The sequence below is a fragment of the Oncorhynchus tshawytscha genome, linkage group LG14 (assembly GCF_018296145.1).
Source record: "Oncorhynchus tshawytscha isolate Ot180627B linkage group LG14, Otsh_v2.0, whole genome shotgun sequence".
In the NCBI taxonomy this organism is placed as follows: Eukaryota; Metazoa; Chordata; class Actinopteri; order Salmoniformes; family Salmonidae; genus Oncorhynchus; species Oncorhynchus tshawytscha.
This window is the reverse complement of record NC_056442.1, coordinates 32568523-32589793: the sequence shown is the minus strand read 5'-3', so window position 1 is coordinate 32589793 and position 21271 is coordinate 32568523. Positions and strand designations below refer to the sequence as shown.

At 44.8% G+C, this 21271-nt stretch overlaps 1 protein-coding gene across 1 annotated transcript in view; it reads left to right on the top strand.

Annotated features, from left to right (window-relative positions):
* The first annotated feature begins 1250 nt into the window (after positions 1–1250).
* Positions 1251–21271, top strand: part of LOC112267033 (VPS53 subunit of GARP complex) — a 31753-nt gene continuing 11732 nt past the window's right edge. Inside the window, exons 1-12 of the mRNA XM_024445038.2 lie at positions 1251–1700; positions 2160–2240; positions 3606–3655; positions 3743–3809; positions 9602–9688; positions 10853–10968; positions 11418–11537; positions 13310–13388; positions 13539–13682; positions 16364–16506; positions 16946–17087; positions 21141–21236. Of these exons, the coding sequence (XP_024300806.1) occupies positions 1611–1700; positions 2160–2240; positions 3606–3655; positions 3743–3809; positions 9602–9688; positions 10853–10968; positions 11418–11537; positions 13310–13388; positions 13539–13682; positions 16364–16506; positions 16946–17087; positions 21141–21236 (1215 nt within the window). The 5' untranslated portion in view covers positions 1251–1610. The remainder of the gene's footprint in view (positions 1701–2159; positions 2241–3605; positions 3656–3742; positions 3810–9601; positions 9689–10852; positions 10969–11417; positions 11538–13309; positions 13389–13538; positions 13683–16363; positions 16507–16945; positions 17088–21140; positions 21237–21271) is intronic.

The following is a 21271-nucleotide window of genomic DNA, read 5'->3' as shown; positions in this document are numbered from 1 at the left end:
GGAACTCTGGAGCTCTTTCAGAGAGACCATCACGGTCTTGGTCACCTCACTGACCAAAGCCCTTCTCCACCCATTTGCTCAGTTTGGCAGGGCGGCCAGCTCTAGGAAGAGTCCTGGTGGTTCCAAACTTCTTCCATTTAAGAATGATGGAGGCCGCTGTGTTCTTGGGGACCTTCCCACCTTGGTTGCTCCCTCAGCCAGTGATAGGTCTAGAGTTGCTTGAGCTGTTGAGGAAGGAGTAGATTCAGTTGTAAGTTACCATTTAAGAACACAATACTATGCTTTCTTGACTATATTAACAGATGGATCTAAGGACCCTAAAACAGGGAGGACAGGTGCAGCTTTTCGTGTTCCCGGGTTGAAGGTGGCAGTGACAAAAAGAGCAACGGATAATTTATCTGTTTACACAATGGAGTTGATTGTGTTAAGTTCTAAATAAACAGAGTAAAAACTAACGGACAACTATGAAAAGCTCAAAAGAAGTTTATTCACCCACAGAAGCAGTGTCATTTAAACCTTTCTCCTATGCCGAGTCTCCTGCTTACACATCTAGACAGCCAATACACCTCTGTTGCTAGATAAGACTTTAGTGATGTCTGTTCTTTCTCACTTCATCTGACCTGACCTCGGCCCAAATTCCTCACACCTCCCTAACTCATGGCTGTCCTGTTGACTTGTACCAGACCGTGGCCCTTCTCCCTTCCACATGATACCTGATGTATAACAATAACATGCATTCCCCTCTCTCCCTCAGTACCATGAACAAGGATATTTCATATTTCAGGTGTAGAAGTCAGAATCCATCAATGGCCATACTCTTGGCTGCAGAGTGGCTGGAAGACGTGAGGCCAGACAGGGTAGTCATCTGCTCTGACTGCCGTGCAGCGCTGATGAGCTTAAATTAATTTGTATTTCGGAGCAGACTGGATGTATTGTTTGAGGTTTTTAGGGTGAGACAGATGGGGATATTTGTGATGTTCCCCTGCATACCAGCTCATGTGGGAGTAGAGGTGAATGAGGAGGTAGATGTTATCGCCAAGCAGACTCGTAAACATCCTAATGTTGAGATGGAATTGTCAATCAGTAAAACAGAAGCTAAGGGGTTGATAAAAACAGTGGTTGAAAACAAATGGCAAGAGAAGGGAGGAAAGTGTAATAACAATTATGAGATTGGGACACAGAGGCTCAATAGTACATTGAAATTGGTGGGAAAACATCTGACTGGGAGGCGAGATCAGTGTCAGGAGGAGATAGAGACAGTGAAACACGTTCTATTTCAATGTCAGAAATATGGGAGGGAGAGAGCGAGTGTTATTGGATTTGAGGTGTAATGGGGTTGAAGAGCCAAGATTAAGTGCACTGTTGGGGAAATCTTCAGGGGATGTAGCATTTAATTATGTATTTAGTTTCCTTAGGAAGACGATACTATTGGGTAGGATGTAGACCTTCCCTGTCTCTGGTCCACGCTCCAATCCAGTTAGTGACGGTAATACACCTTAATGTTGGTTGCCAAACGCCACTTAAAATCCACAGAAGAAGAAGAAGAAGAAGAAGAACCAGGTGAAGGAAGTGACCTGCATCGGCTTTCTGCGGTAGTTTGCTAGCTGTGCATGATGATGGAGGAGGAAGAATTGGAATTTTCGGAGGATTTGGAGGCTATTTTGCATCTTACTCCAGAGGTGCAGTTGGCCATCGAGCAGGTAATCATGTGCTAAGAAGGATACGTTTCTTATCTACAATGAAAATGGTAGTCTGTATTCAGGCATGAGCTAGATAGCTTACCTAACTTAGCTGTGTTGCTATCCTAGTTAGCTACTAACGTTAGCTATTTTTAATACATGTCAACAGTCATCATATTGTCAGTGTATAGTTTTGTATTTCTAGCTAACTTAGTTAGCAGACTAGCTAGCTTTGTACAACATCACCTAGTTACAGTGGTACCGTAAGATAATTATCTGAAAATGTCATTAGTGAAATGCATGAAATCAGCCTTCTTTACGAAATGCATGGTTGTTGATTCTAATTAATTAGGAAAACTGTTTGTTAGGCTAGCTACATAGATAGTAACGTTAGCTAGCTATTAACCACTGTATAGGCTAGGTGTTAAGCAATGAAGAACCAACAACGTATTCATTGAGTCATCTTTTTTTATGCCTTAGGTTTTCCCCAGTCAAGACCCATTGGACAGAGCAGATTTTAATGCTGTGGAATACATCAATACATTGTTTCCCACTGAGCAGGTAAGACTAGAGTCCGTTATTTTATGTTACACTCTAGTCTTGGATACTTCTGTGATTCTAAGCAAAGCTATGTTGTTACATGATAATAAAAAAGTTATAGTCTAGCACCTGGCTGACACCAAACTTGAAGTCTTCCTGGCTTCAATCTGGAAAGGGACTCCCTAAAAACACTGCGTGACTTTTCTTAGCAGGTTAGGCTGGCATTTTCCCAAACCTTTTGTATTTTTTATTTTATTCTTTTGTTATTATTTTTTAAATAAATGTAATTTTAATTTGTACCCCTTTTTCATGTTATCCAATTGGTAGTTACACTCATCACTGCAACTCCCATACGGACTCGGGAGAGGCGAAGGTCGAGAACAGTGCGTCCTTTGAAACACAACCCAACCAAGCCGCACTGCTTCTTGACACAATGTCCACTTAGCCCAGAAGCCAGCCGCACCAATGTGTCATACACCTGGCGCCGCCACAGGAGTTGCTGGTATGAGATGGGACAAGGACATCCCTGCCGGCCAAATCCTCCCCTAACCCAGACGACGCTGGGCCAATTGTGCTTCATGGGTCTCCCGGTCACGGCCGGCTGTGACAGAGCCTGGACTTGAACCCAGAATCTCTAGTGGCACAGCTTGCACTGCGATGCAGTGCCTTAGACCACTGCGCCACTTGGGAGGCCCCTTTTCCTAATCTTAACCTAATTATCCTAACCTGCTGCGTAAATTCTCCTAACCTGCTATGAAAAAGTCACTTAACGGTCATAGTTGTATCGAAGTGGCGTGTTTATAGGGAATCTCGCCTGGAAAGGCTCCTTGATGTTGTAGGCACGCTCTGTCGATATACTGATTGAGGGGATTCGATTAAGCTGCCCTGTGTTGAACCAGGCTATGGCCTGCCATGTGACCGTGCAAAGCGGCTGAGCGCGGCGCGCCCTGCTCGTATCAAACAGACCTTGTAGCCGAAACGTGATGGATTTTTTACAACTTTGTTTCTATTGAACATTCCATACAAATAAATGCATTTTAATTAATTATATGATGAGTGCCTTGGTCCTCCTTTCTTTTTAAAGATCCTATAGTATTTTAAAAAGTGTTTACTTATTTTTCTTTTGTCGCTTGCTCACCTTCCTTTCAAAAAATGAAATTCATTAAACATTTTGTGAAATGTATATGGCCTAGCAAAACAAAGGTCTGATTGACCAAGTCGAAAGTAATAATCATGTAGACATGCCCAGTAGGTGGCGCTGCCTGCATACCTTTGTAACATTAGAAAAGGATCCTTCATCATCCAAATCAGTCCATGCAACTTGGTTTTATGTGGGGGAGTAGATTTTGGTCAATTGATAATCATGATACCCCTGTTTCCTCACAGTCACTGGCAAATATAGATGAAGTGGTCAACAAGATCCGTCTGAAGATTCGGTGAGTGACCTCATTGTGTTGTTTTGGTTGAAGTTTTTTTAAAGATGAGTTTGACATAATATTATTGATTGTGTGCGTGTGTTTCAGGCGTCTGGATGATAACATCAGGATGGTGGTGAGAGGTCAGACCAACGTGGGCCAGGATGGCAGACAGGTGAGTGAGGGGACCATCTGGGATTACTCTTCAGTGTGTTGTTATTGGTTAATTTTCCTAGGAACTGCCCCTGACTGTGTAAATAGTTTGGTTGGTTGGTTGTTATTAATGAGCTAATTAAGGACTAAGCTGTGTGCATGTGTAAGCTCATGTTTGGAAGGGGGGGGTAGTGTGTGTGTGTGTGGCAGGCAGTGTTTTGTTATGCTTGGCTTTAAGCACTGGGCTCAGCGATAGCATGCTGTGACAGATGAATAGCAGTAGCAGTTTACTGTTAGACACAGTAGGGCCTTTTGGTGACGAGAGAGACCGGTCAGTCAGTCTACACTGGCGGGCCCTCACAGAGGGTTGACTTTGGGGCTACAAGACTGTAGCATGTTGCTTCAGTCTCACACTGACTACACACACACACATACACACACATCACCCCTCCAACAGACTGGTTGAGATTATGTTTTGCAACCTTTTCCCCAGGATTAGTCCTTCTAACCCAGACAAATATGTTGGTGCTCCTTTTTCTGTTCCTCTGTCCTCACTAATACCATGGAAAAGGACAGGATGAGTCAGAACCATCTCATTCCCTACTGTTAGAACTACTGCTGTCTTAAAGGAAAAGATTACCCTTCATTATTCAGGGATTACATTTGGACCTGTGGCTTGGTGTCCCGCCATTTCTCGTCTGAGAAAGTCAGAAAAAAGCCTTGATTTAACTCAGACCCTCTCTCTGTCAGGGAACTGTGGTTTTGAGGCGTAACACCTGATGGGGGAGCTGTTTCTGTGTGTGTGTGTGTGTTGTGTGTTTCTGGGATGGTGGTCCCGTCCTGCTCTGTTTCCACTGGATTATCAGAAGTGTTCTGGACAGAATCCACTAACCCATGAGGTTGGTAGGCACGGCAAGCATGACACTGTACTGTACCGTTGGGTTTCTGGGTCTTGTGGTCTCGTAGCTGCGGCCCACTGAACAATCCACATCTCCCAAAGAGCTGAGGGAAAATCCTATTTGCAGACATAAATGTGGAGAGGTGTTCATTACAGCCAGAGATGGAGACTGAGAGAAGAGGAGAGCGGGATTTGATTTAGCTCGCCTGGGGCTCTAGTTTGGCAGAGTGTGTCCGAAGGTGCCAAATCCACCTAATTAATTGAGCGCTCCTAATGACAAAGAAAGGGAACAGAAAAAGAACTGAGGTGGAGAAGGACTGTTAAGATTTCCCTTGTATTTAGTCTGTAGGGGCGGCAGACTGGCAGTGATCAGCAGGGTGGGGAAGGAGGTGTCTGCTTCAGATGCCCAATCCCCAGGCAAGGGGTAGATGGAATCAGAATGCCAGGGATATTGGGTGTATGTATGTTGGTGTAGGTGCATATCAGAGTCTTAGAACTAGGAGGGGGCTCTTTGATGTTGTTGATTGATGGAATTACATGCACACACACATTCCATTCAGTCTTCTCTTCCTTGTGTAAGCAGTTCTGACTGGTTTGTTGTTGTTCGCTAGCTCTTCTACTAAGCAGCTGTCAAAAGTAGCTACAAGTGATTTGTCTGTCCAGCCTATCGTCATGGTAACATGGACCAGAAGGCCAAACATGTCTCACTCTGGCTCGCTGCAGTTTAAACTGCCTCAATCCCAAGTCAACTCTAGTTTTTCCATTCCTCGCCATTCTCTTTAGTCTTTACAATCTCAGAGGGAACAATTTTACAAGTGATTCATAATTTGCTCTCAGACATACTGATTATGATACTTTGCAGCCAAAACTAAAAGGGGAAGTTATTTCTACCCTGAGGAAATTGATTAATTGTTCTCAACAAGCAATGAGTCAGTATGGGAGAGTGAGTTGCGGAGGCTCAGTTTTGGGGGAGGGTGGGACGTTATGGGATTGGGGAAAGGAGGATACCTAGTCAGTTGTCCAACTGAATGAATTCAACTGAATTGTGTCTTCCTCATTTAACCCAACCCCTCTGAATCAGAGAGGCGTGGGGGTTGCCTTAATTGACTTTTTAAAAATCTTTTATTTAACTACACAAGTCAGTTAAGAACTAATTCTTATTTACAATGACAGCCTACCCAGGCGACGCTGGGCCAATTGTGCACCTCCCAATCATGGCCGGATGTGATGCAGCCTGGATTCGAACCAGGGACTGCAGTGACACCTCTTGTACTTAGATGCAGTGCCTTAGACTACTGCGCCACTCGGGAGCCCCTTCCTGAGTGTCGCCCAGGGACATCGGGGAACAGAGTTAAACTACCTTGCTCAGGCAGGGGCAGAACGACAGATGTTTACCTTGTCAGCTCTGGGATTCGATCCAGCAACCTTCTGGTTACTGACCCAACACTCTAGTCAGTAGGCTAGAGAGGCTCATTCACAAAGCAACATTTGTTATCAATTACACGTAGCCTAGCCATTCATGCCAGAAAATGTTAACAGCATTGAGCTTGCATAGCTCAGTCACCATAGCCATTATTCAGCTAAGCACCAAACTTTTCCCATGTGCAGCTTGATGTCCCCACATGGTCAGGTCAGCTGTGGGGCTTTATGGTCGTCAACGAGGCAGCGGGTGGGGATCCGGCCGGCCGTCATGTGGATGGGTTATGGCTATTGTGTGTGTGTGTGTCCATGCAAATGTCTTACGTGTGTGTGTTGCAGATGTGTTACTGTAGCTCCTAGCATCTGGATGTACTTATTAGGAACACTGAGATGGAATGGGAACCTCCTTGAGAAGCAAACATAACATAAATATTTCATCTAAACTCAGGAAGGGAGGTTTACTGCTTCAAGTTGGGTTCTCTGCTCTTTCATCTGCTGTGTATCCCTTCCTATCTTTTCTTTGTTTCTCAGTTTTTCATACAATATACTTTATTGTCCACTTACATGGAAATTAATTTTGTGACCTAAGTATACAAAACACAATATATTACATGCAGTACGGAAAACTCTCGATTACCCTCTTCCTCTCTCCCTCGCTTTCTCATTCTCTGTTTGATGTTGATGTGTTGCTGTTGCCTGTTCCCCAAAACAATATGAACATATCCTTTAACACTGGGTTAATTTGATGGTTACCATGTAATTTGGACACACGTGTGGCCCACCCAACCACAGAAATAGATTGACTAGAATGGACATGCCCATACAAACCAATGCTCATTCTATTTCTATGGACCAAGCATCCAGCTGTATATACTGGATTCTCAATGGCTTTGCCCTCTCCTGTAATAAATCAGAACATATTTCTGTCCTTGTTATCATGGAGTACTTAGTTCAGACAATTGGCTACTTATTGTTGCCTCGCCTGTTTGCTTTCTTAACAAATGTATGTGATTGTTCAGCTAGGTACATATGAAGAATGCCTTGTATGCTGTTTTTTGCATGTTCAATATGTCTTCATTCACTATTTCAGGGGGACCGAGTGGCACTGCGGTCTAAGGCACTGCATTGCACTGCTAGAGGCGTCACTACAGACCCGGGTTTGATCCCGGGCTGTATCACAACCGGACGTTATCGGGAGTCCCATAGGGCAGTGCACAATTAGCCCAGTGTCGTCCGGGTTTAGGGAGGGTTTGGCCGGGGTAGGCCGTCATTGTAAATAAGAATTTGTTCTTAACTCACTTTGCTTTGTTCAATAAATAAATAATAAATGTACAACCTAGGCTTACCCCATAAGCTACAGGGTCTGTGGATAGGAGGAATGTGTGACTTGTCATTGTGGGGTACATCCACATCTCTTCATATCTGACAGTGAAGAAACCTCCCTATAACCGCCCCCTGGCTTTCCCTCCTCCTCCAAAAATCCCCAAATAGAGTCCACATGTGTGGCAGACAGTGCTCTATTTCTGCAAGGTTGAAATATGGCCTCTCCCTGTCTGGGACTGGGTTGGAACAGGGGATGGATGTGGGCGTAGTAAAGATAGCGATCTCAGCCAGGCAGAAGTGTGCTGGGCTGTGGTCTCCCCACTCCTTTCCCAATGCTCAGACGCTTTGGCGATTAGGCTAAATGTAGGAAATTAACGTTCGGAGGAGAGAGACCAGACAGGCTGGCTCACTGAGCAGCTTCTCTAGTCTAATTCTTTATCAAGGTCTTCAGACTATGGACTCTACTTAGTGTGTGTCTGTGTGTGTTCTTGGTATTGGTTGTTTGATTGGGCCTTAGGTTGTTGTGAATGAGGGGCTTTGGAATTAGTATTCTGGTGGGTTCCTAAGGTGGTTAGAGGTAGTTTGTCTCTAGGGGCCTGTTTGAATCAAAATAACATCCTCCCTCCCTCCCTCCCTCCCTGAGGTAATCAAAGATCTGAGAGGGTTGGATTGGTGGAAGCAGTTACGGTTGAGACCTTTCTTTCACTTATTTAATCAGATATAGATCAGTCAATGGTAAGCTCAAGGAAGTAAGGCGGAAAGGAAGCATTTTGTAAAGTATTCAAAGTATGTTGATGGTCCTGGCCAGTGGCAACCCTCAACAGGTCATGACCGACCAAGGTTCTCAGCTTCCTGCCCCTGACTTTCCTCACTTTTTCCTGGTAACAGATGGACTACGTGGTTATTATCAGAGCCTGTCCTCCATGCCTGCTGGTTTAACTGAAAGGTGTGTGTGTGTGTGTGTGTGTGTGTGTGTGTGTGTGAGACCTTGTCTGGCTCTTTGACCCTGTCATCATGCTAGGCCTCCAAACAGAATAGATGTGTGTTTGCATTTGCCCTTTTTTGAAGAGCCTTGTAAAAGTGGTACATTCCTTGGGCAGCTGGTGCCGGCTGTTTGGATTCCATCTGTGTGAGAAGGAGAGGAGAGGCCCCCCACAGACACAGACACCCCACGCTGGACCAGTGTTGGGACCAGCTACCCCCAATTACCCTGGCATTGGATGGCAGTGCCAAAGCCCAGCTCAGACCATCAAAGCCCAGCTGTGTGGCCTAAAAGGGAAACATAGCAATTAGTTTACTTCTCTGTGAAAGAAGCACCACTCTGTTCCCCTCCACTCTAATTGTTTCAAGAATTTGTGGCCAAACACTAGTTACTAGGCCTACATTTTGAGAGAGTTGGAGATTCATCTTTTGATCAGCGTTGCACTTTATTTGACATTTTGCTTTGCACCTCTCTCTATAAGCGATGTTATAACGCATGTCATGAGCAGGTCCACTGGCTATTCCATTAGTCAGTCAGTCTATAACATGGGTTGTTGGGTTTCAAATCCATGGCTATTGGGTTGGGAATGAGTAGTTGGACATCTCTCTCTCTGTGCATCGGTTGGCAGTAGGGAGAGACCGCTCTTCTTACCAACTGGAATGTGAGAGCAAACTGTGGGAGAGGTTTCTCATCCCCACGCCGTTCCTTCTGGTTTCTCATCACGCCATTTTGTTTGGTTTTCCATCCCCCTGGTGAGGCGCTATAAATACGACCTGACAAGGAAGAGAGGAGAATAGCATGACTCCAGAATGTCCCTGGGTTTTCCTACTGAACAAGATATAGTGATTGGTTTGATTAGCCTGTAATCTCCAAACCCAGAGCCAAATTCTTGCGTGAACACTTGCTTCTGGCCTGCTGTAAGGAGAGACTAAATAGCCTGGTCCCAAGTCTAATTTGCTGTCTTGCCAACTCCTATGGCCATTGTCATGGCAAACAAACAGATCTGGTACCAGGCTAGAAGATGATAAAGAAGTTGAAAAGAATCCCTCTTTGCCTTAATGCTAGATGTCAGCTTCATCCCAATGTGTCTGAAGAGATGTCTGCCAGAAAGTAAACTTCTTTAGAGATTGCTGGTACCTAAATGACATCTTTCAAACCTGTCTCTCTTTTTCTTTCTTTCTCTCTCTCCCAGGCACTGGCAGAGGCCCAGGTAGCCATCGGCCAGCTCTTTGGCAAAATCAAAGACATTAAGGACAAGGCTGAGAAATCTGAGCAAATGGTGAGCAAACAAACAAAACACAGCCAGACCACCTCACAGGAGCCATCTTGTCTACCCTGTCTAAAGCTTCAGGGTGTGTGTGACTGAGGGTGCCCCCTGGGGACTCTGACATCCTCTTGGGACATGTAGTGTTGTTATGAGTGGAGGTAATTCTCCTGGTGTGTGTGGGTTAGACCTAAAATCCCCCAAATTCCTCACAAGAACAGTAAAACAAGGAAAATTCTCCACCGTGGGGACATTTCCCACGTCCCCAGGAGGACGAAGGCTATTTTAAGCTTAGGGTTTAGGTTTAGGGCTAGGGTTACAATTAGGTTTACGGGTTAGGATTTTGAATTGAAATGTATTTTAGGTCCCCAGAAGGATAGAAGAACATTACGTGGGGGGGTCGCAGGAAGGACGCTGGATTGGGTGGGTAAACAGGGAGAGGGGAACCCCTCCCTCAATGTGTATGTTGTAGCAATTATGTGTCAACTCAAACAGGTATGTCTTACTCCTCCATCTCCCTTCCACGCTCTCTCACCCTCACCTCCCCCTCTTTCTCATCCCTCGTCTCTCTCTCTCTCACCCTCACCTCCCCCCCCTCTTTCTCATCCCTCGTCTCTCTCTCTCTCACCCTCACCTCCCCCTCTTTCTCATCCCTCGTCTCTCTCACCCTCACCTCCCCTCTTTCTCATCCCTCGTCTCTCTCACCCTCACCTCCCCTCTTTCTCATCCCTCGTCTCTCTCACCCTCACCTCCCCCTCTTTCTCATCCCTCGTCTCTCTCACCCTCACCTCCCCCTCTCTCATCCCTCGTCTCTCACCCTCACCTCCCCCTCTCTCATCCCTCGTCTCTCTCACCCTCACCTCCCCCCTCTCTCATCCCTCGTCTCTCTCTCTCACCCTCACCTCCCCCTCTTTCTCATCCCTCGTCTCTCTCACCCTCACCTCTCCCCTCTTTCTCATCCCTCGTCTCTCTCACCCTCACCTCTCCCCTCTTTCTCATCCCTTGTCTCTCTCACCCTCACCTCCCCCTCTTTCTCATCCCTCATCTCTCTCTCTCACCCTTACCTCCCCCTCTTTCTCATCCCTCGTCTCTCTCTCTCTCTCTCATATTCATCTCCTCTCTCACCCCTTCTACCTCCTTTCTCTTTCCCTTCATCCTCTCTCCACCCCCCTCTCTCAGGTCAAAGAGATAACGCGGGACATCAAACAGCTGGACCATGCTAAGCGTCACCTGACCACCTCCATCACCACCCTCAACCACCTGCACATGCTGGCCAGGGGCGTTGACTCTCTAGAGTGGGTACTCACAGTGCCACCTATGGGCATGGAGGAAAGGGCCAACTGTTTGAAAAGCACCCATCGAGAATTTACACAGGGATGACACCTAAGTTAAATATTTGTGGGCAACTCAGACTTTCTTGTAATACATGTGTTGTTGTCAATGGAAGATTTGTGTGAAAATGTACCTCTGTATGTGCATCTCGAGTTATCAGTTGGCACATAGAAAGGAATACTAAAGATCATTGGAAACCATTGTGCACTTTTACTGCCTCAAGCCAAGGTGCTGGGTCTGTCTTAGTTTGGCACATATACCATTGACTACATGTTGAAGTGGCTGCTTGAGAACTTGTTTCCAACTAGCCTACCTGGTTAAATAAAGGTTAAATAAATCAAATAGAAATGCGTAGCCACTAGACAGGACTCTAAGCTAGATCTGCAGGTGATGTGTTCTGTGTGTGTCCCAGGGCCATGACGAGGAGGAGGCAGTATGGCGAGGTGGCTAACCTGCTACAGGGGGTGGTCAACGTGCTGGAACACTTCCACAAATACATGGGCATCCCTCAGATCAGACAGCTCTCAGAGAGGTAACCACACACGCACACACACGCCATGCTCAAACACATTCCCTTTCTGAACTGACCATAACACTGTACCCGTAATACTGTAGGGAAACAATCAGTATTTCAAACAAACACAGCTCAATCTTGCATGCATCATACTGTATTTCCCAGTCACCTCAATGTTCCTGTCATTATTGTATTCATCCCTAACGCCACTGTTTTTTTATTATTGGTGCTCTCCCTAACCGTAGTGTTATTTTATTTAAACAGGGAGTCACATTGAAATTAAACATCTATTTTACAAGAGTCCTGTACACATTACAAGAAAAACAGTATATTTAAACTACATACACACAAACATATATATGTGTGTATATATATATACACACACACATATATATATATATATATATGTATATGTGTGTATATATATATATATATGTGTGTGTGTGTGTGTGTGTGTGTGTGTGTATATAAAACAATATAATTCAGCACAATAAACAATAATAAAAGCAATCACATTCAACTACAAAGAGGTCCTCAATCAATAATTTAGACTGCAGCCAGGCCAAGCCTGTAGATCCCAGAGGTATTCTGTTGTGCTCATCAGAATCAGATCCTGTTTAATATTTACTGAGGAGGCTGCAGGCTGCTGAAATACACAGGAAGGAATGTACTGAATAGGAACTTTTTTATGCAGACATTTCTTTCCACTGAGGGCTCGGGCTTTCCTTCGGCTGGGTGTGTTAGAGAGTGTGTGTGTGTGTGTTTGTGTGTGTGTGCCAGATAGGAAAATTGTGTTTGAGAGAGAACGAGTGTTTCTTTGTGTGTGATTGAAAAGTAGGCCTTTGTTCTCCCTCTTCTTTCCCCTTCACAGGATCAGTTGTGGGTTGTGTTAAGCACTAGTCCAGACCCCATACCAGAGTACGGTCTGTGTTCAGCCCTCAAACCAGCTAGTCCCTGTGTCTCTCTGGCCGGGGGAGCTAGCTAGGCTATCTGCTCTGTTTGCCTTGGAGTGGATGATAAGAACATGAATTTAGGAGAGTAAGGAAGTGTGTTTGTGTGTGTGTGTGTGGGAGGGGTCATTTTAATGTTTTTTTTTCTTCCATAAACTTTTATGTTTATCTAGGCTTGTGTCTGTGTGTCCAATATCATTCAAAGCCACCCACACACTCTCTGACCACCACTGATTTGTTATCTGGAAAAGGGTAAATGGGAGAAAAAAATAAACAGTCTTCAGAAGAAATTGACAAACATATATGGAGGGATGACCAGACAGAAGGACAGCTGTAGCGTGGGTCTGACTGATTGTCAGGGGCATCTGCAGGGCACTGCCTGCCCTGTGGCATGGCATCCATCTTGTTTATTCTGGAAGGTTCTTCTTGTTGCTCTAGGATTGGACTCAAAATGCCCTACCAAATTCACTCATCACATTAGGCCAGTGGTTCTAGTTCTCACCATGGGTATGTGCCTGTGTGTCCTCTCCTCTTAAGCCAGTGGTTCTGGTTCCCACCATGGAACTATGTGATGTACTGTGTGACCCAATAAAGACTTCTGGAATATCTCTGACCCAATTAGTTAACACAACCACTGGCCCAAGTCATGCCAGTTTTGCCATGGCCTGAAACCAGTCAGTCACGACTTACCAGTGGGTCCCTCTCAAACTAGCTACCATTTGGGAAACCGTTGCATTATAAAAATATCTACAGTTATGCTACACCAGCTCTATACCCAGTTCCAGCTTTCACGATGGCAATGTTTTCTCAATGTTTCTCCACTGTTTGTGTCATCCACAGGGTGAAAGCAGCCCAAAGTGAGCTGGGGACTCAGATCCTGGCAGACTTCGAAGAGGCCTTCCCCGCTCAGGGGTCAAAGGTGAATATTTTTGTGCTATGAATGCCTTGTGTGTTATCATATGAGCTTCATTAAACAATTGTATATGTATGACTATACATTGTGTAATGTATATTATAATTGTGTGTGTGTTACCCCAAGGTATTTTGTGTGTGTACTCTATATCCCCAGAGAGCAGGGGGACCCAGTAACGTTCTGAGGGATGCCTGTCTGGTGGCCAACGTCTTGGACCCTCGCATCAAACAGGAGATCATCAAGAAGTTCATCAGACAGCACCTCTCTGAGTACATGGTGCTCTTCCAGGAGAACCAGGATGTGAGTTTCAGTTTATTGTACTGCTAAGCATTAAAGTGGAACTGACAGCGTTTTAGCAACATAATCTTATTCAAATCTGTTCATAAACACCCCCAGGAAGAATTCTGACAAGCAAGCACTTAGATATGGTCATTTTCCCAAATTCATAGAATGTTTGGGAATGACGTCCAGTAAGGCATTTGTGAAAATCTCACCATGCGTTTGGACAATTAGACACTGCAGCAAATAATACCTAATAAAAACATCTGTCTTGTCCATGACCGGAGTCTATGCATAGGCCTACTGTAGCTCTGATTGGCTATGTGTTACCAAGCCATTTGCCACACGGGCCTGCCATCATTCACTTTGAACTGGACTGTTTTCACAGGGTGTAGCAACAGCACAGCTTTAGATCATTTGCCAAAAGCCACAAAATACACCTGAATGGATTTCTGCAAATATGTAAATACCATGGGAGTTCTTACATTAGGGAACTACAGTCTTATTGATCAAAAAAACATGAAAAGGTAGGCTCTCTCAGTTGCCTATGCACATCAACAAGAACAACTAACACTAGCCAGAGGGAGAAGAGCTCAAATCTAATGAGGGAACATTAGGTAAACCCTTTCAAACATTTTAGCTAGTTGGCTGTCAATTGCACTGATAAGCAATGGGGAACAGTACCCTGCTCATCGTTCTGCAGCTTGCCTGCTAATGCATGCTTTTTCCAACTCACGTTTTGATAACTGATTGGGAACTTGAGAGATCCTTGATGAAAACCTGCTCCAGAGTGCTCGGGACCTTCCAACAGGACAAAGACCCTAAGCACACAGCCAAGACAACGCAGGATTGGCTTTGGGACAAGTCTCTGAATGTCCTTGATTGGCCCAACCAGAGTCGGGACTTGAACCAGATCGACCATCTCTGGAGAGACCTGAAAATAGCTGAGCAGCAACGCTCCCCATCCAACCTGACAGAGCTTGAGAGGATCTGCACAGAAGAATGTGAGAAACTCACCAAATACAGGTGTGCCAAGCTTGTAGCGTTGTTACGCACGCCTCTATGAAGAGGGAACGCAACACCCTGCTACAACTAAACTCTCTGTGAAGCGAAAAAGGTATGGACTGTAGGTGCGAGTAAAAATGACAACAAGCAGAATGTGGTACCGTTTACAAGGACTTTATCCCTTTACACGGTAATATGGGGAAAAGGGGCTGGACGGAACCAAAGCAAAGAAAGTAAATCTCAAAGCCCCCCCCCTCTCCCATCTTACCTGCCTACCCACTACTTACCTAATTTAGCACCACCTGGTGCCCTAACCAAAATACAAGGGGTGGTCCGCCCAGGTCTTACCTAGTGTGCCTAGACAGCGAATATGCTACGGGTATATGTATGCCCGCGGGCCTCTTGCCTAAGCACTCCCTAGGTGCCTTCCCCTTCCCCCCTGGGAACAAATGAAAACAGAATATTAAACAATTTCAAACAAACAAACTAAGAGACAAAGGACATCAAATAAGTTCTATCTGAGCAACAAACTCACAAAACATACCAACTCTCAGCAATGAACTCCCAGCAAAATCAACCTCTAGCAAAATATCTCTCTAGCAAACCTACCTCCAGCAAAATCCTCTACAAAAAGAATCTTCTGAACAGAACACTGGCTTTTATATAGCTTCTGAAGGAATGGGTAATTAGAGACAGCTGTGTCTTGACGAGGGGGCGGGGTCAGCTCTCCAATTAGCCCTGGAGTCGACCAATCAGCTGCTTGAGGGATTTCAGGAAGCCATTTCCTGAAATAAACACATGCAAATACACAAACTACAACACATAATCTGGGGAACGTAACAAGCGTCATACCCAAGAAGACTCGAGGCTCTAATCGCTGCCAAAAAAAACAAAAAACAGTTTGCTTTGTCCTTATGGGGTATTGTGTGTAGTTTGAGGGGGGAAATAACTATTTTATAAATGTTAGAATAAGGCTGTAATGTAACAAAAGGTGGAAAAGGTATTGGTCTGAAAACTTTCCGAATGCACTGTCGATGACTCAACTGTTGACTTATTTACAGGACCGCGGGCCTTGTTTGACATGTGCCCTAGCCTATTAGCCACATAATGACTGACTTGTGGTCATTGCCTTTCCTAGTTTGATTGTATTAACATTCCCAGCCTTAGTTACAGTTGTTCGTTTTTGTTCAAAATATTGAGTCATTGAAATTGTGTCCTGAATGGGTGGCGAACCAGCAAACCATATACCAGGTCAGCTGTGATTTACGAACTGATAGCAATATTGTTTTGGACTACCAAAACATGTATTGGTGAATTATATTAATCATGCATTGAACTGCATCCACCTATTCTGCCAACAATGCCTCACTGTACATCAGGTTATATTTTACTCAAAATTCCATATCTTTAAAACCTCTTATAAAGTTGGTTTTGAAGCATGAACTTGGAATTGGATCTTTTTCCAGTTACACTTTAATCTAAGGCGTCCATTTTGGGCCCACTACACGAGGGATTTTGGGTAGGTACAAATGGGGATAAGTGACCGTTTTTATTTTTTTTACATCCCAGTATTTGTTCCTTTGTAGATCATGTGAATCATAATTGAGATGTACATTGACTGATCTTTAATAATGCTAGTGTTGTGACAGTATGTCTGTGGACCCTCCACCTGAAAGTGTGTTTGTCCACTGACCCAGGTAGCTTGGCTGGATAAGATCGACCGGCGCTACGCCTGGATTAAGCGTCAGCTGGTGGACTATGAGGAGAAGTACGGACGCATGTTTCCTGAAGAGTGGTGTATGACCGAACGCATCGCTGTAGAGTTCTGCCACATCACCAGGTACCCACACACACACCCCCTGTGCTGGAAACTGTTGAGACAGCCAGTGCCTCACTGTCTACACATTCTATCAACTATTGTAATAGTTATGCTCTATCATCCCCTAATAAAATGTATGAGCTGGAGCACAGAGAATTATTCTGTGTGGAGGTGCTGACTAACGGCAAATAAACTGTAAGCTACTATATACAAATAAATAGTTGCACACACTCTCTATACCTAGAGAGTTTTACCCAATAAGTTACTGGGAGTTATTTACATATATATATGTGTGTGTACGACTCTCTTTATTTATTTTGATAGCTCCTCTATCATCCCAACACTATTCAGTAGACAGTTGATTTAGTCTTTGTTAGCCTACATGAGCACTGACCTGCGATCAGTCATTCATGCTGCAATGTGACATATTGACGACCCTATGTGTCTCCGTGTCATCCAGGACAGAGCTGGCCAAAGTAATGCGGACGCGGGCCAAAGAGATTGAGGTCAAGCTGCTTCTGTTTGCCATTCAGAGGACCACCAACTTCGAGGGGCTGCTCGCCAAGCGCTTCTCTGGGTGCACCCTCACCGACGGGCCCGGGGTTAGACACACACACACACACACACACACACACACACACACACACACACAGTGCATTCGGAAAGTTTCCATACCCTTTGACTTTTTCAAAATGTTGTAACATTACAGCCTTATTCTAAAATGGATTAAATAGTTTTTTTCATCAAACTACACACAATACCCAAAATGACAAAGTAAATACAGTTTTCTTTCAAACTTTTTACATAAGTATTCAAACCCTTTACTCAGTACTTTGTTGAAGCACATTTGGCAGTGATTACAGCCTTGAGTCTTCTTGGGTATGACGCTACAAGTTTGGCACACTTGTATTTGGGGAGTTTCTACCATTCTTCTCTGCAGATCCTCTCAAGCTCTGTCAGGTTGGATGGGGAGCGTTGCTGTACAGCAATTTTCAGATCTCTCCAGAGATGTTTGATCGGGTTCAAGTCCGGGCTCTAGCTGGGCCAATCAAGGACATTCAGAGACTTGTCCTGAAGCCAATCCTGCGTTGTCTTTTTTATTTATTTATTTATTTTACCTTTATTTAACCAGGTAGGCAAGTTGAGAACAAGTTCTCATTTACAATTGCGACCTGGCCAAGATAAAGCAAAGCAGTTCGACAGATACAACGACACAGAGTTACACATGGAGTAAAACAAACATACAGTCAATAATACAGTATAAACAAGTCTATATACAATGTGAGCAAATGAGGTGAGAAGGGAGGTAAAGGCAAAAAAGGCCATGGTGGCAAAGTAAATACAATATAACAAGTAAAACACTGGAATGGTAGTTTTGCAATGGAAAAATGTGCAAAGTAGAAATAAAAATAATGGGGTGCAAAGGAGCAAAATAAATAAATAAATTAAATACAGTTGGGAAAGAGGTAGTTGTTTGGGCTAAATTATAGGTGGGCTATGTACAGGTGCAGTAATCTGTGAGCTGCTCTGACAGTTGGTGCTTAAAGCTAGTGAGGAAGATAAGTGTTTCCAGTTTCAGAGATTTTTGTAGTTCGTTCCAGTCATTGGCAGCAGAGAACTGGAAGGAGAGGCGGCCAAAGAAAGAATTGGTTTTGGGGGTGACTAGAGAGATATACCTGCTGGAGCGTGTGCTACAGGTGGGAGATGCTATGGTGACCAGCGAGCTGAGATAAGGGGGGACTTTACCTAGCAGGGTTTTGTAGATGACATGGAGCCAGTGGGTTTGGCGACGAGTATGAAGCGAGGGCCAGCCAACGAGAGCGTACAGGTTGCAATGGTGGGTAGTATATGGGGCTTTGGTGACAAAACGGATTGCACTGTGATAGACTGCATCCAATTTGTTGAGGAGGGTATTGGAGGCTATTTTGTAAATGACATCGCCAAAGTCGAGGATTGGTAGGATGGTCAGTTTTACAAGGGTATGTTTGGCAGCATGAGTGAAGGATGCTTTGTTGCGAAATAGGAAGCCAATTCTAGATTTAACTTTGGATTGGAGATGTTTGATATGGGTCTGGAAGGAGAGTTTACAGTCTAACCAGACACCTAGGTATTTGTAGTTGTCCACGTATTCTAAGTCAGAGCCGTCCAGAGTAGTGATGTTGGACAGGCGGTTAGGTGCAGGTAGCGATCGGTTGAAGAGCATGCATTTAGTTTTACTTGTATTTAAGAGCAATTGGAGGCCACGGAAGGAGAGTTGTATGGCATTGAAGCTTGCCTGGAGGGTTGTTAACACAGTGTCCAAAGAAGGGCCGGAAGTATACAGAATGGTGTCGTCTGCGTAGAGGTGGATCAGAGACTCACCAGCAGCAAGAGCGACCTCATTGATGTATACAGAGAAGAGAGTCGGTCCAAGAATTGAACCCTGTGGCACCCCCATAGAGACTGCCAGAGGTCCGGACAGCAGACCCTCCGATTTGACACACTGAACTCTATCAGAGAAGTAGTTGGTGAACCAGGCGAGGCAATCATTTGAGAAACCAAGGCTGTCGAGTCTGCCGATGAGGATGTGGTGATTGACAGAGTCGAAAGCCTTGGTCAGATCAATGAATACGGCTGCACAGTAATGTTTCTTATCGATGGCGGTTAAGATATCGTTTAGGACCTTGAGCGTGGCTGAGGTGCACCCATGACCAGCTCTGAAACCATATTGCATAGCAGAGAAGGTATGGTGAGATTCGAAATGGTCGGTAATCTGTTTGTTGACTTGGCTTTCGAAGACCTTAGAAAGGCACGGTAGGATAGATATAGGTCTGTAGCAGTTTGGGTCAAGAGTGTCCCCCCTTTGAAGAGGGGGATGACCGCAGCTGCTTTCCAATCTTTGGGAATCTCAGACGACACGAAAGAGAGTTGAACAGGCTAGTAATAGGGGTGGCAACAATTTCGGCAGATAATTTTAGAAAGAAAGGGTCCAGATTGTCTAGCCCGGCTGATTTGTAGGGGTCCAGATTTTGCAGCTCTTTCAGAACATCAGCTGAATGGATTTGGGAGAAGGAGAAATGGGGAAGGCTTGGGCGAGTTGCTGTTGGGGGTGCAGTGCTGTTGACCGGGGTAGGAGTAGCCAGGTGGAAAGCATGGCCAGCCGTAGAAAAATGCTTATTGAAATGATCAATTATGGTGGATTTATCAGTGGTGACAGTGTTTCCTATCTTCAGTGCAGTGGGCATCTGGGAGGAGGTGTTCTTATTCTCCATGGACTTTACAGTGTCCCAGAACTTTTTGAGTTAGTGTTGCAGGAAGCAAATTTCTGCTTGAAAAAGCTAGCCTTGGCTTTTCTAACTGCCTGTGTATAATGGTTTCTAGCTTCCCTGAACAGCTGCATATCACGGGGGCTGTTCGATACTAATGCAGAACGCCATAGGATGTTTTTGTGTTGGTTAAGGGCAGTCAGGTCTGGGGAGAACCAAGGGCTATATCTGTTCCTGGTTCTAAATTTCTTGAATGGGTGCATGTTTATTTAAGATGGTTAGGAAGGCATTTAAAAAAATATCCAGGCATCCTCTTGGCTGTGTGCTTAGGGTTGTTGTCCTGTTGGAAGGTGAACCTTCGCCCAAGTCTGAGGTCCTGAGTGCTCGGTAGCAGGTTTTTATCAAGGATCTCTCTGTACTTTACTCCGTTTATCTTTCCCTCGATCCTGACTAGTCTCCCAGTCCCTGCCACTGAAAAACATCCCCACAGCATGATGCTGCCACCACCATGCTTCACCGTAAGGATGGTGCCAGAGGTGAAGCTTGCCATTCACACTAAAGAGTTCAATCTTGGTTTCATCAGACCAGAGAATCTTGTTTCTCATGGTTTGAGAGTCCTTCAAGGTGCCTTCTGGCAAACTCCAAGCGGGCTTTCATGTGCTTTTTTACTGAGGAATGGCTTTCATCTACTCACTCTACCATAAAGGCCTGATTGGAGGAGAACTGCAGAGATGGTTGTCCTTCTGGAAGGTTCTCTCATATCCTCTGAGGAACTCTGGAGCTCTTTCAGATTGACCATCAGGGTCTTGGTCACTTCCCTGACCAAAGCCCTTCTCCCCCCATTTGCTCAGTTTGGCCAGGCAGCCAGCTCTAGGAAGAGTGTTGGTGGTTCCTAACTTGACACAATCCTGTCTCGGAGCTCTACGGACAATTCGTTCGACCTCATGGCTTGGTTTTTGCTCTGACATGTACTGTCAACTGTGGGACCTTATATAGACAGGTGTATGCCTTTCTAAATCATGACCAATCAATTGAATTTAGCACAGGTGGACTCCAATCAAGTTGTAGAAACATCTCAAGGATGATCATTTGAAACAGGATACACCTGAGCTCAATTTGGAGTCTCATAGCAAAGGGTCTGAATACATATGTAAATAAAGTATTTCTGTTTTTTATTTTTAATACATTTGCAAACATTTCTAAACCTGTTTTCACTTTGTCATTATGGGGTATTGTGTTTAGATTGATGAGGAAAATGTTTTTTTTAATCCATTTTAGAATAAGGCTATAGCGTAACAAAGTGGAAAGTCAAGGGGTCCGAATGTGCTGTATACACACACACACACACACACACACACACACACACACACACCATTGGGCCATCATTGTTGACTGTAGTGTTGTTTTCAGGTGAAAAGGCCTGAGCCACCACTGGAGTCCACCAACCCTTTCCTGGAGGACGAGGTTGGAGATGATGGTTCAGAGATGGAGGAGGATCTGGATAGGGTAAGACATGTTTGAGATGACCCTTTGACCCGGTC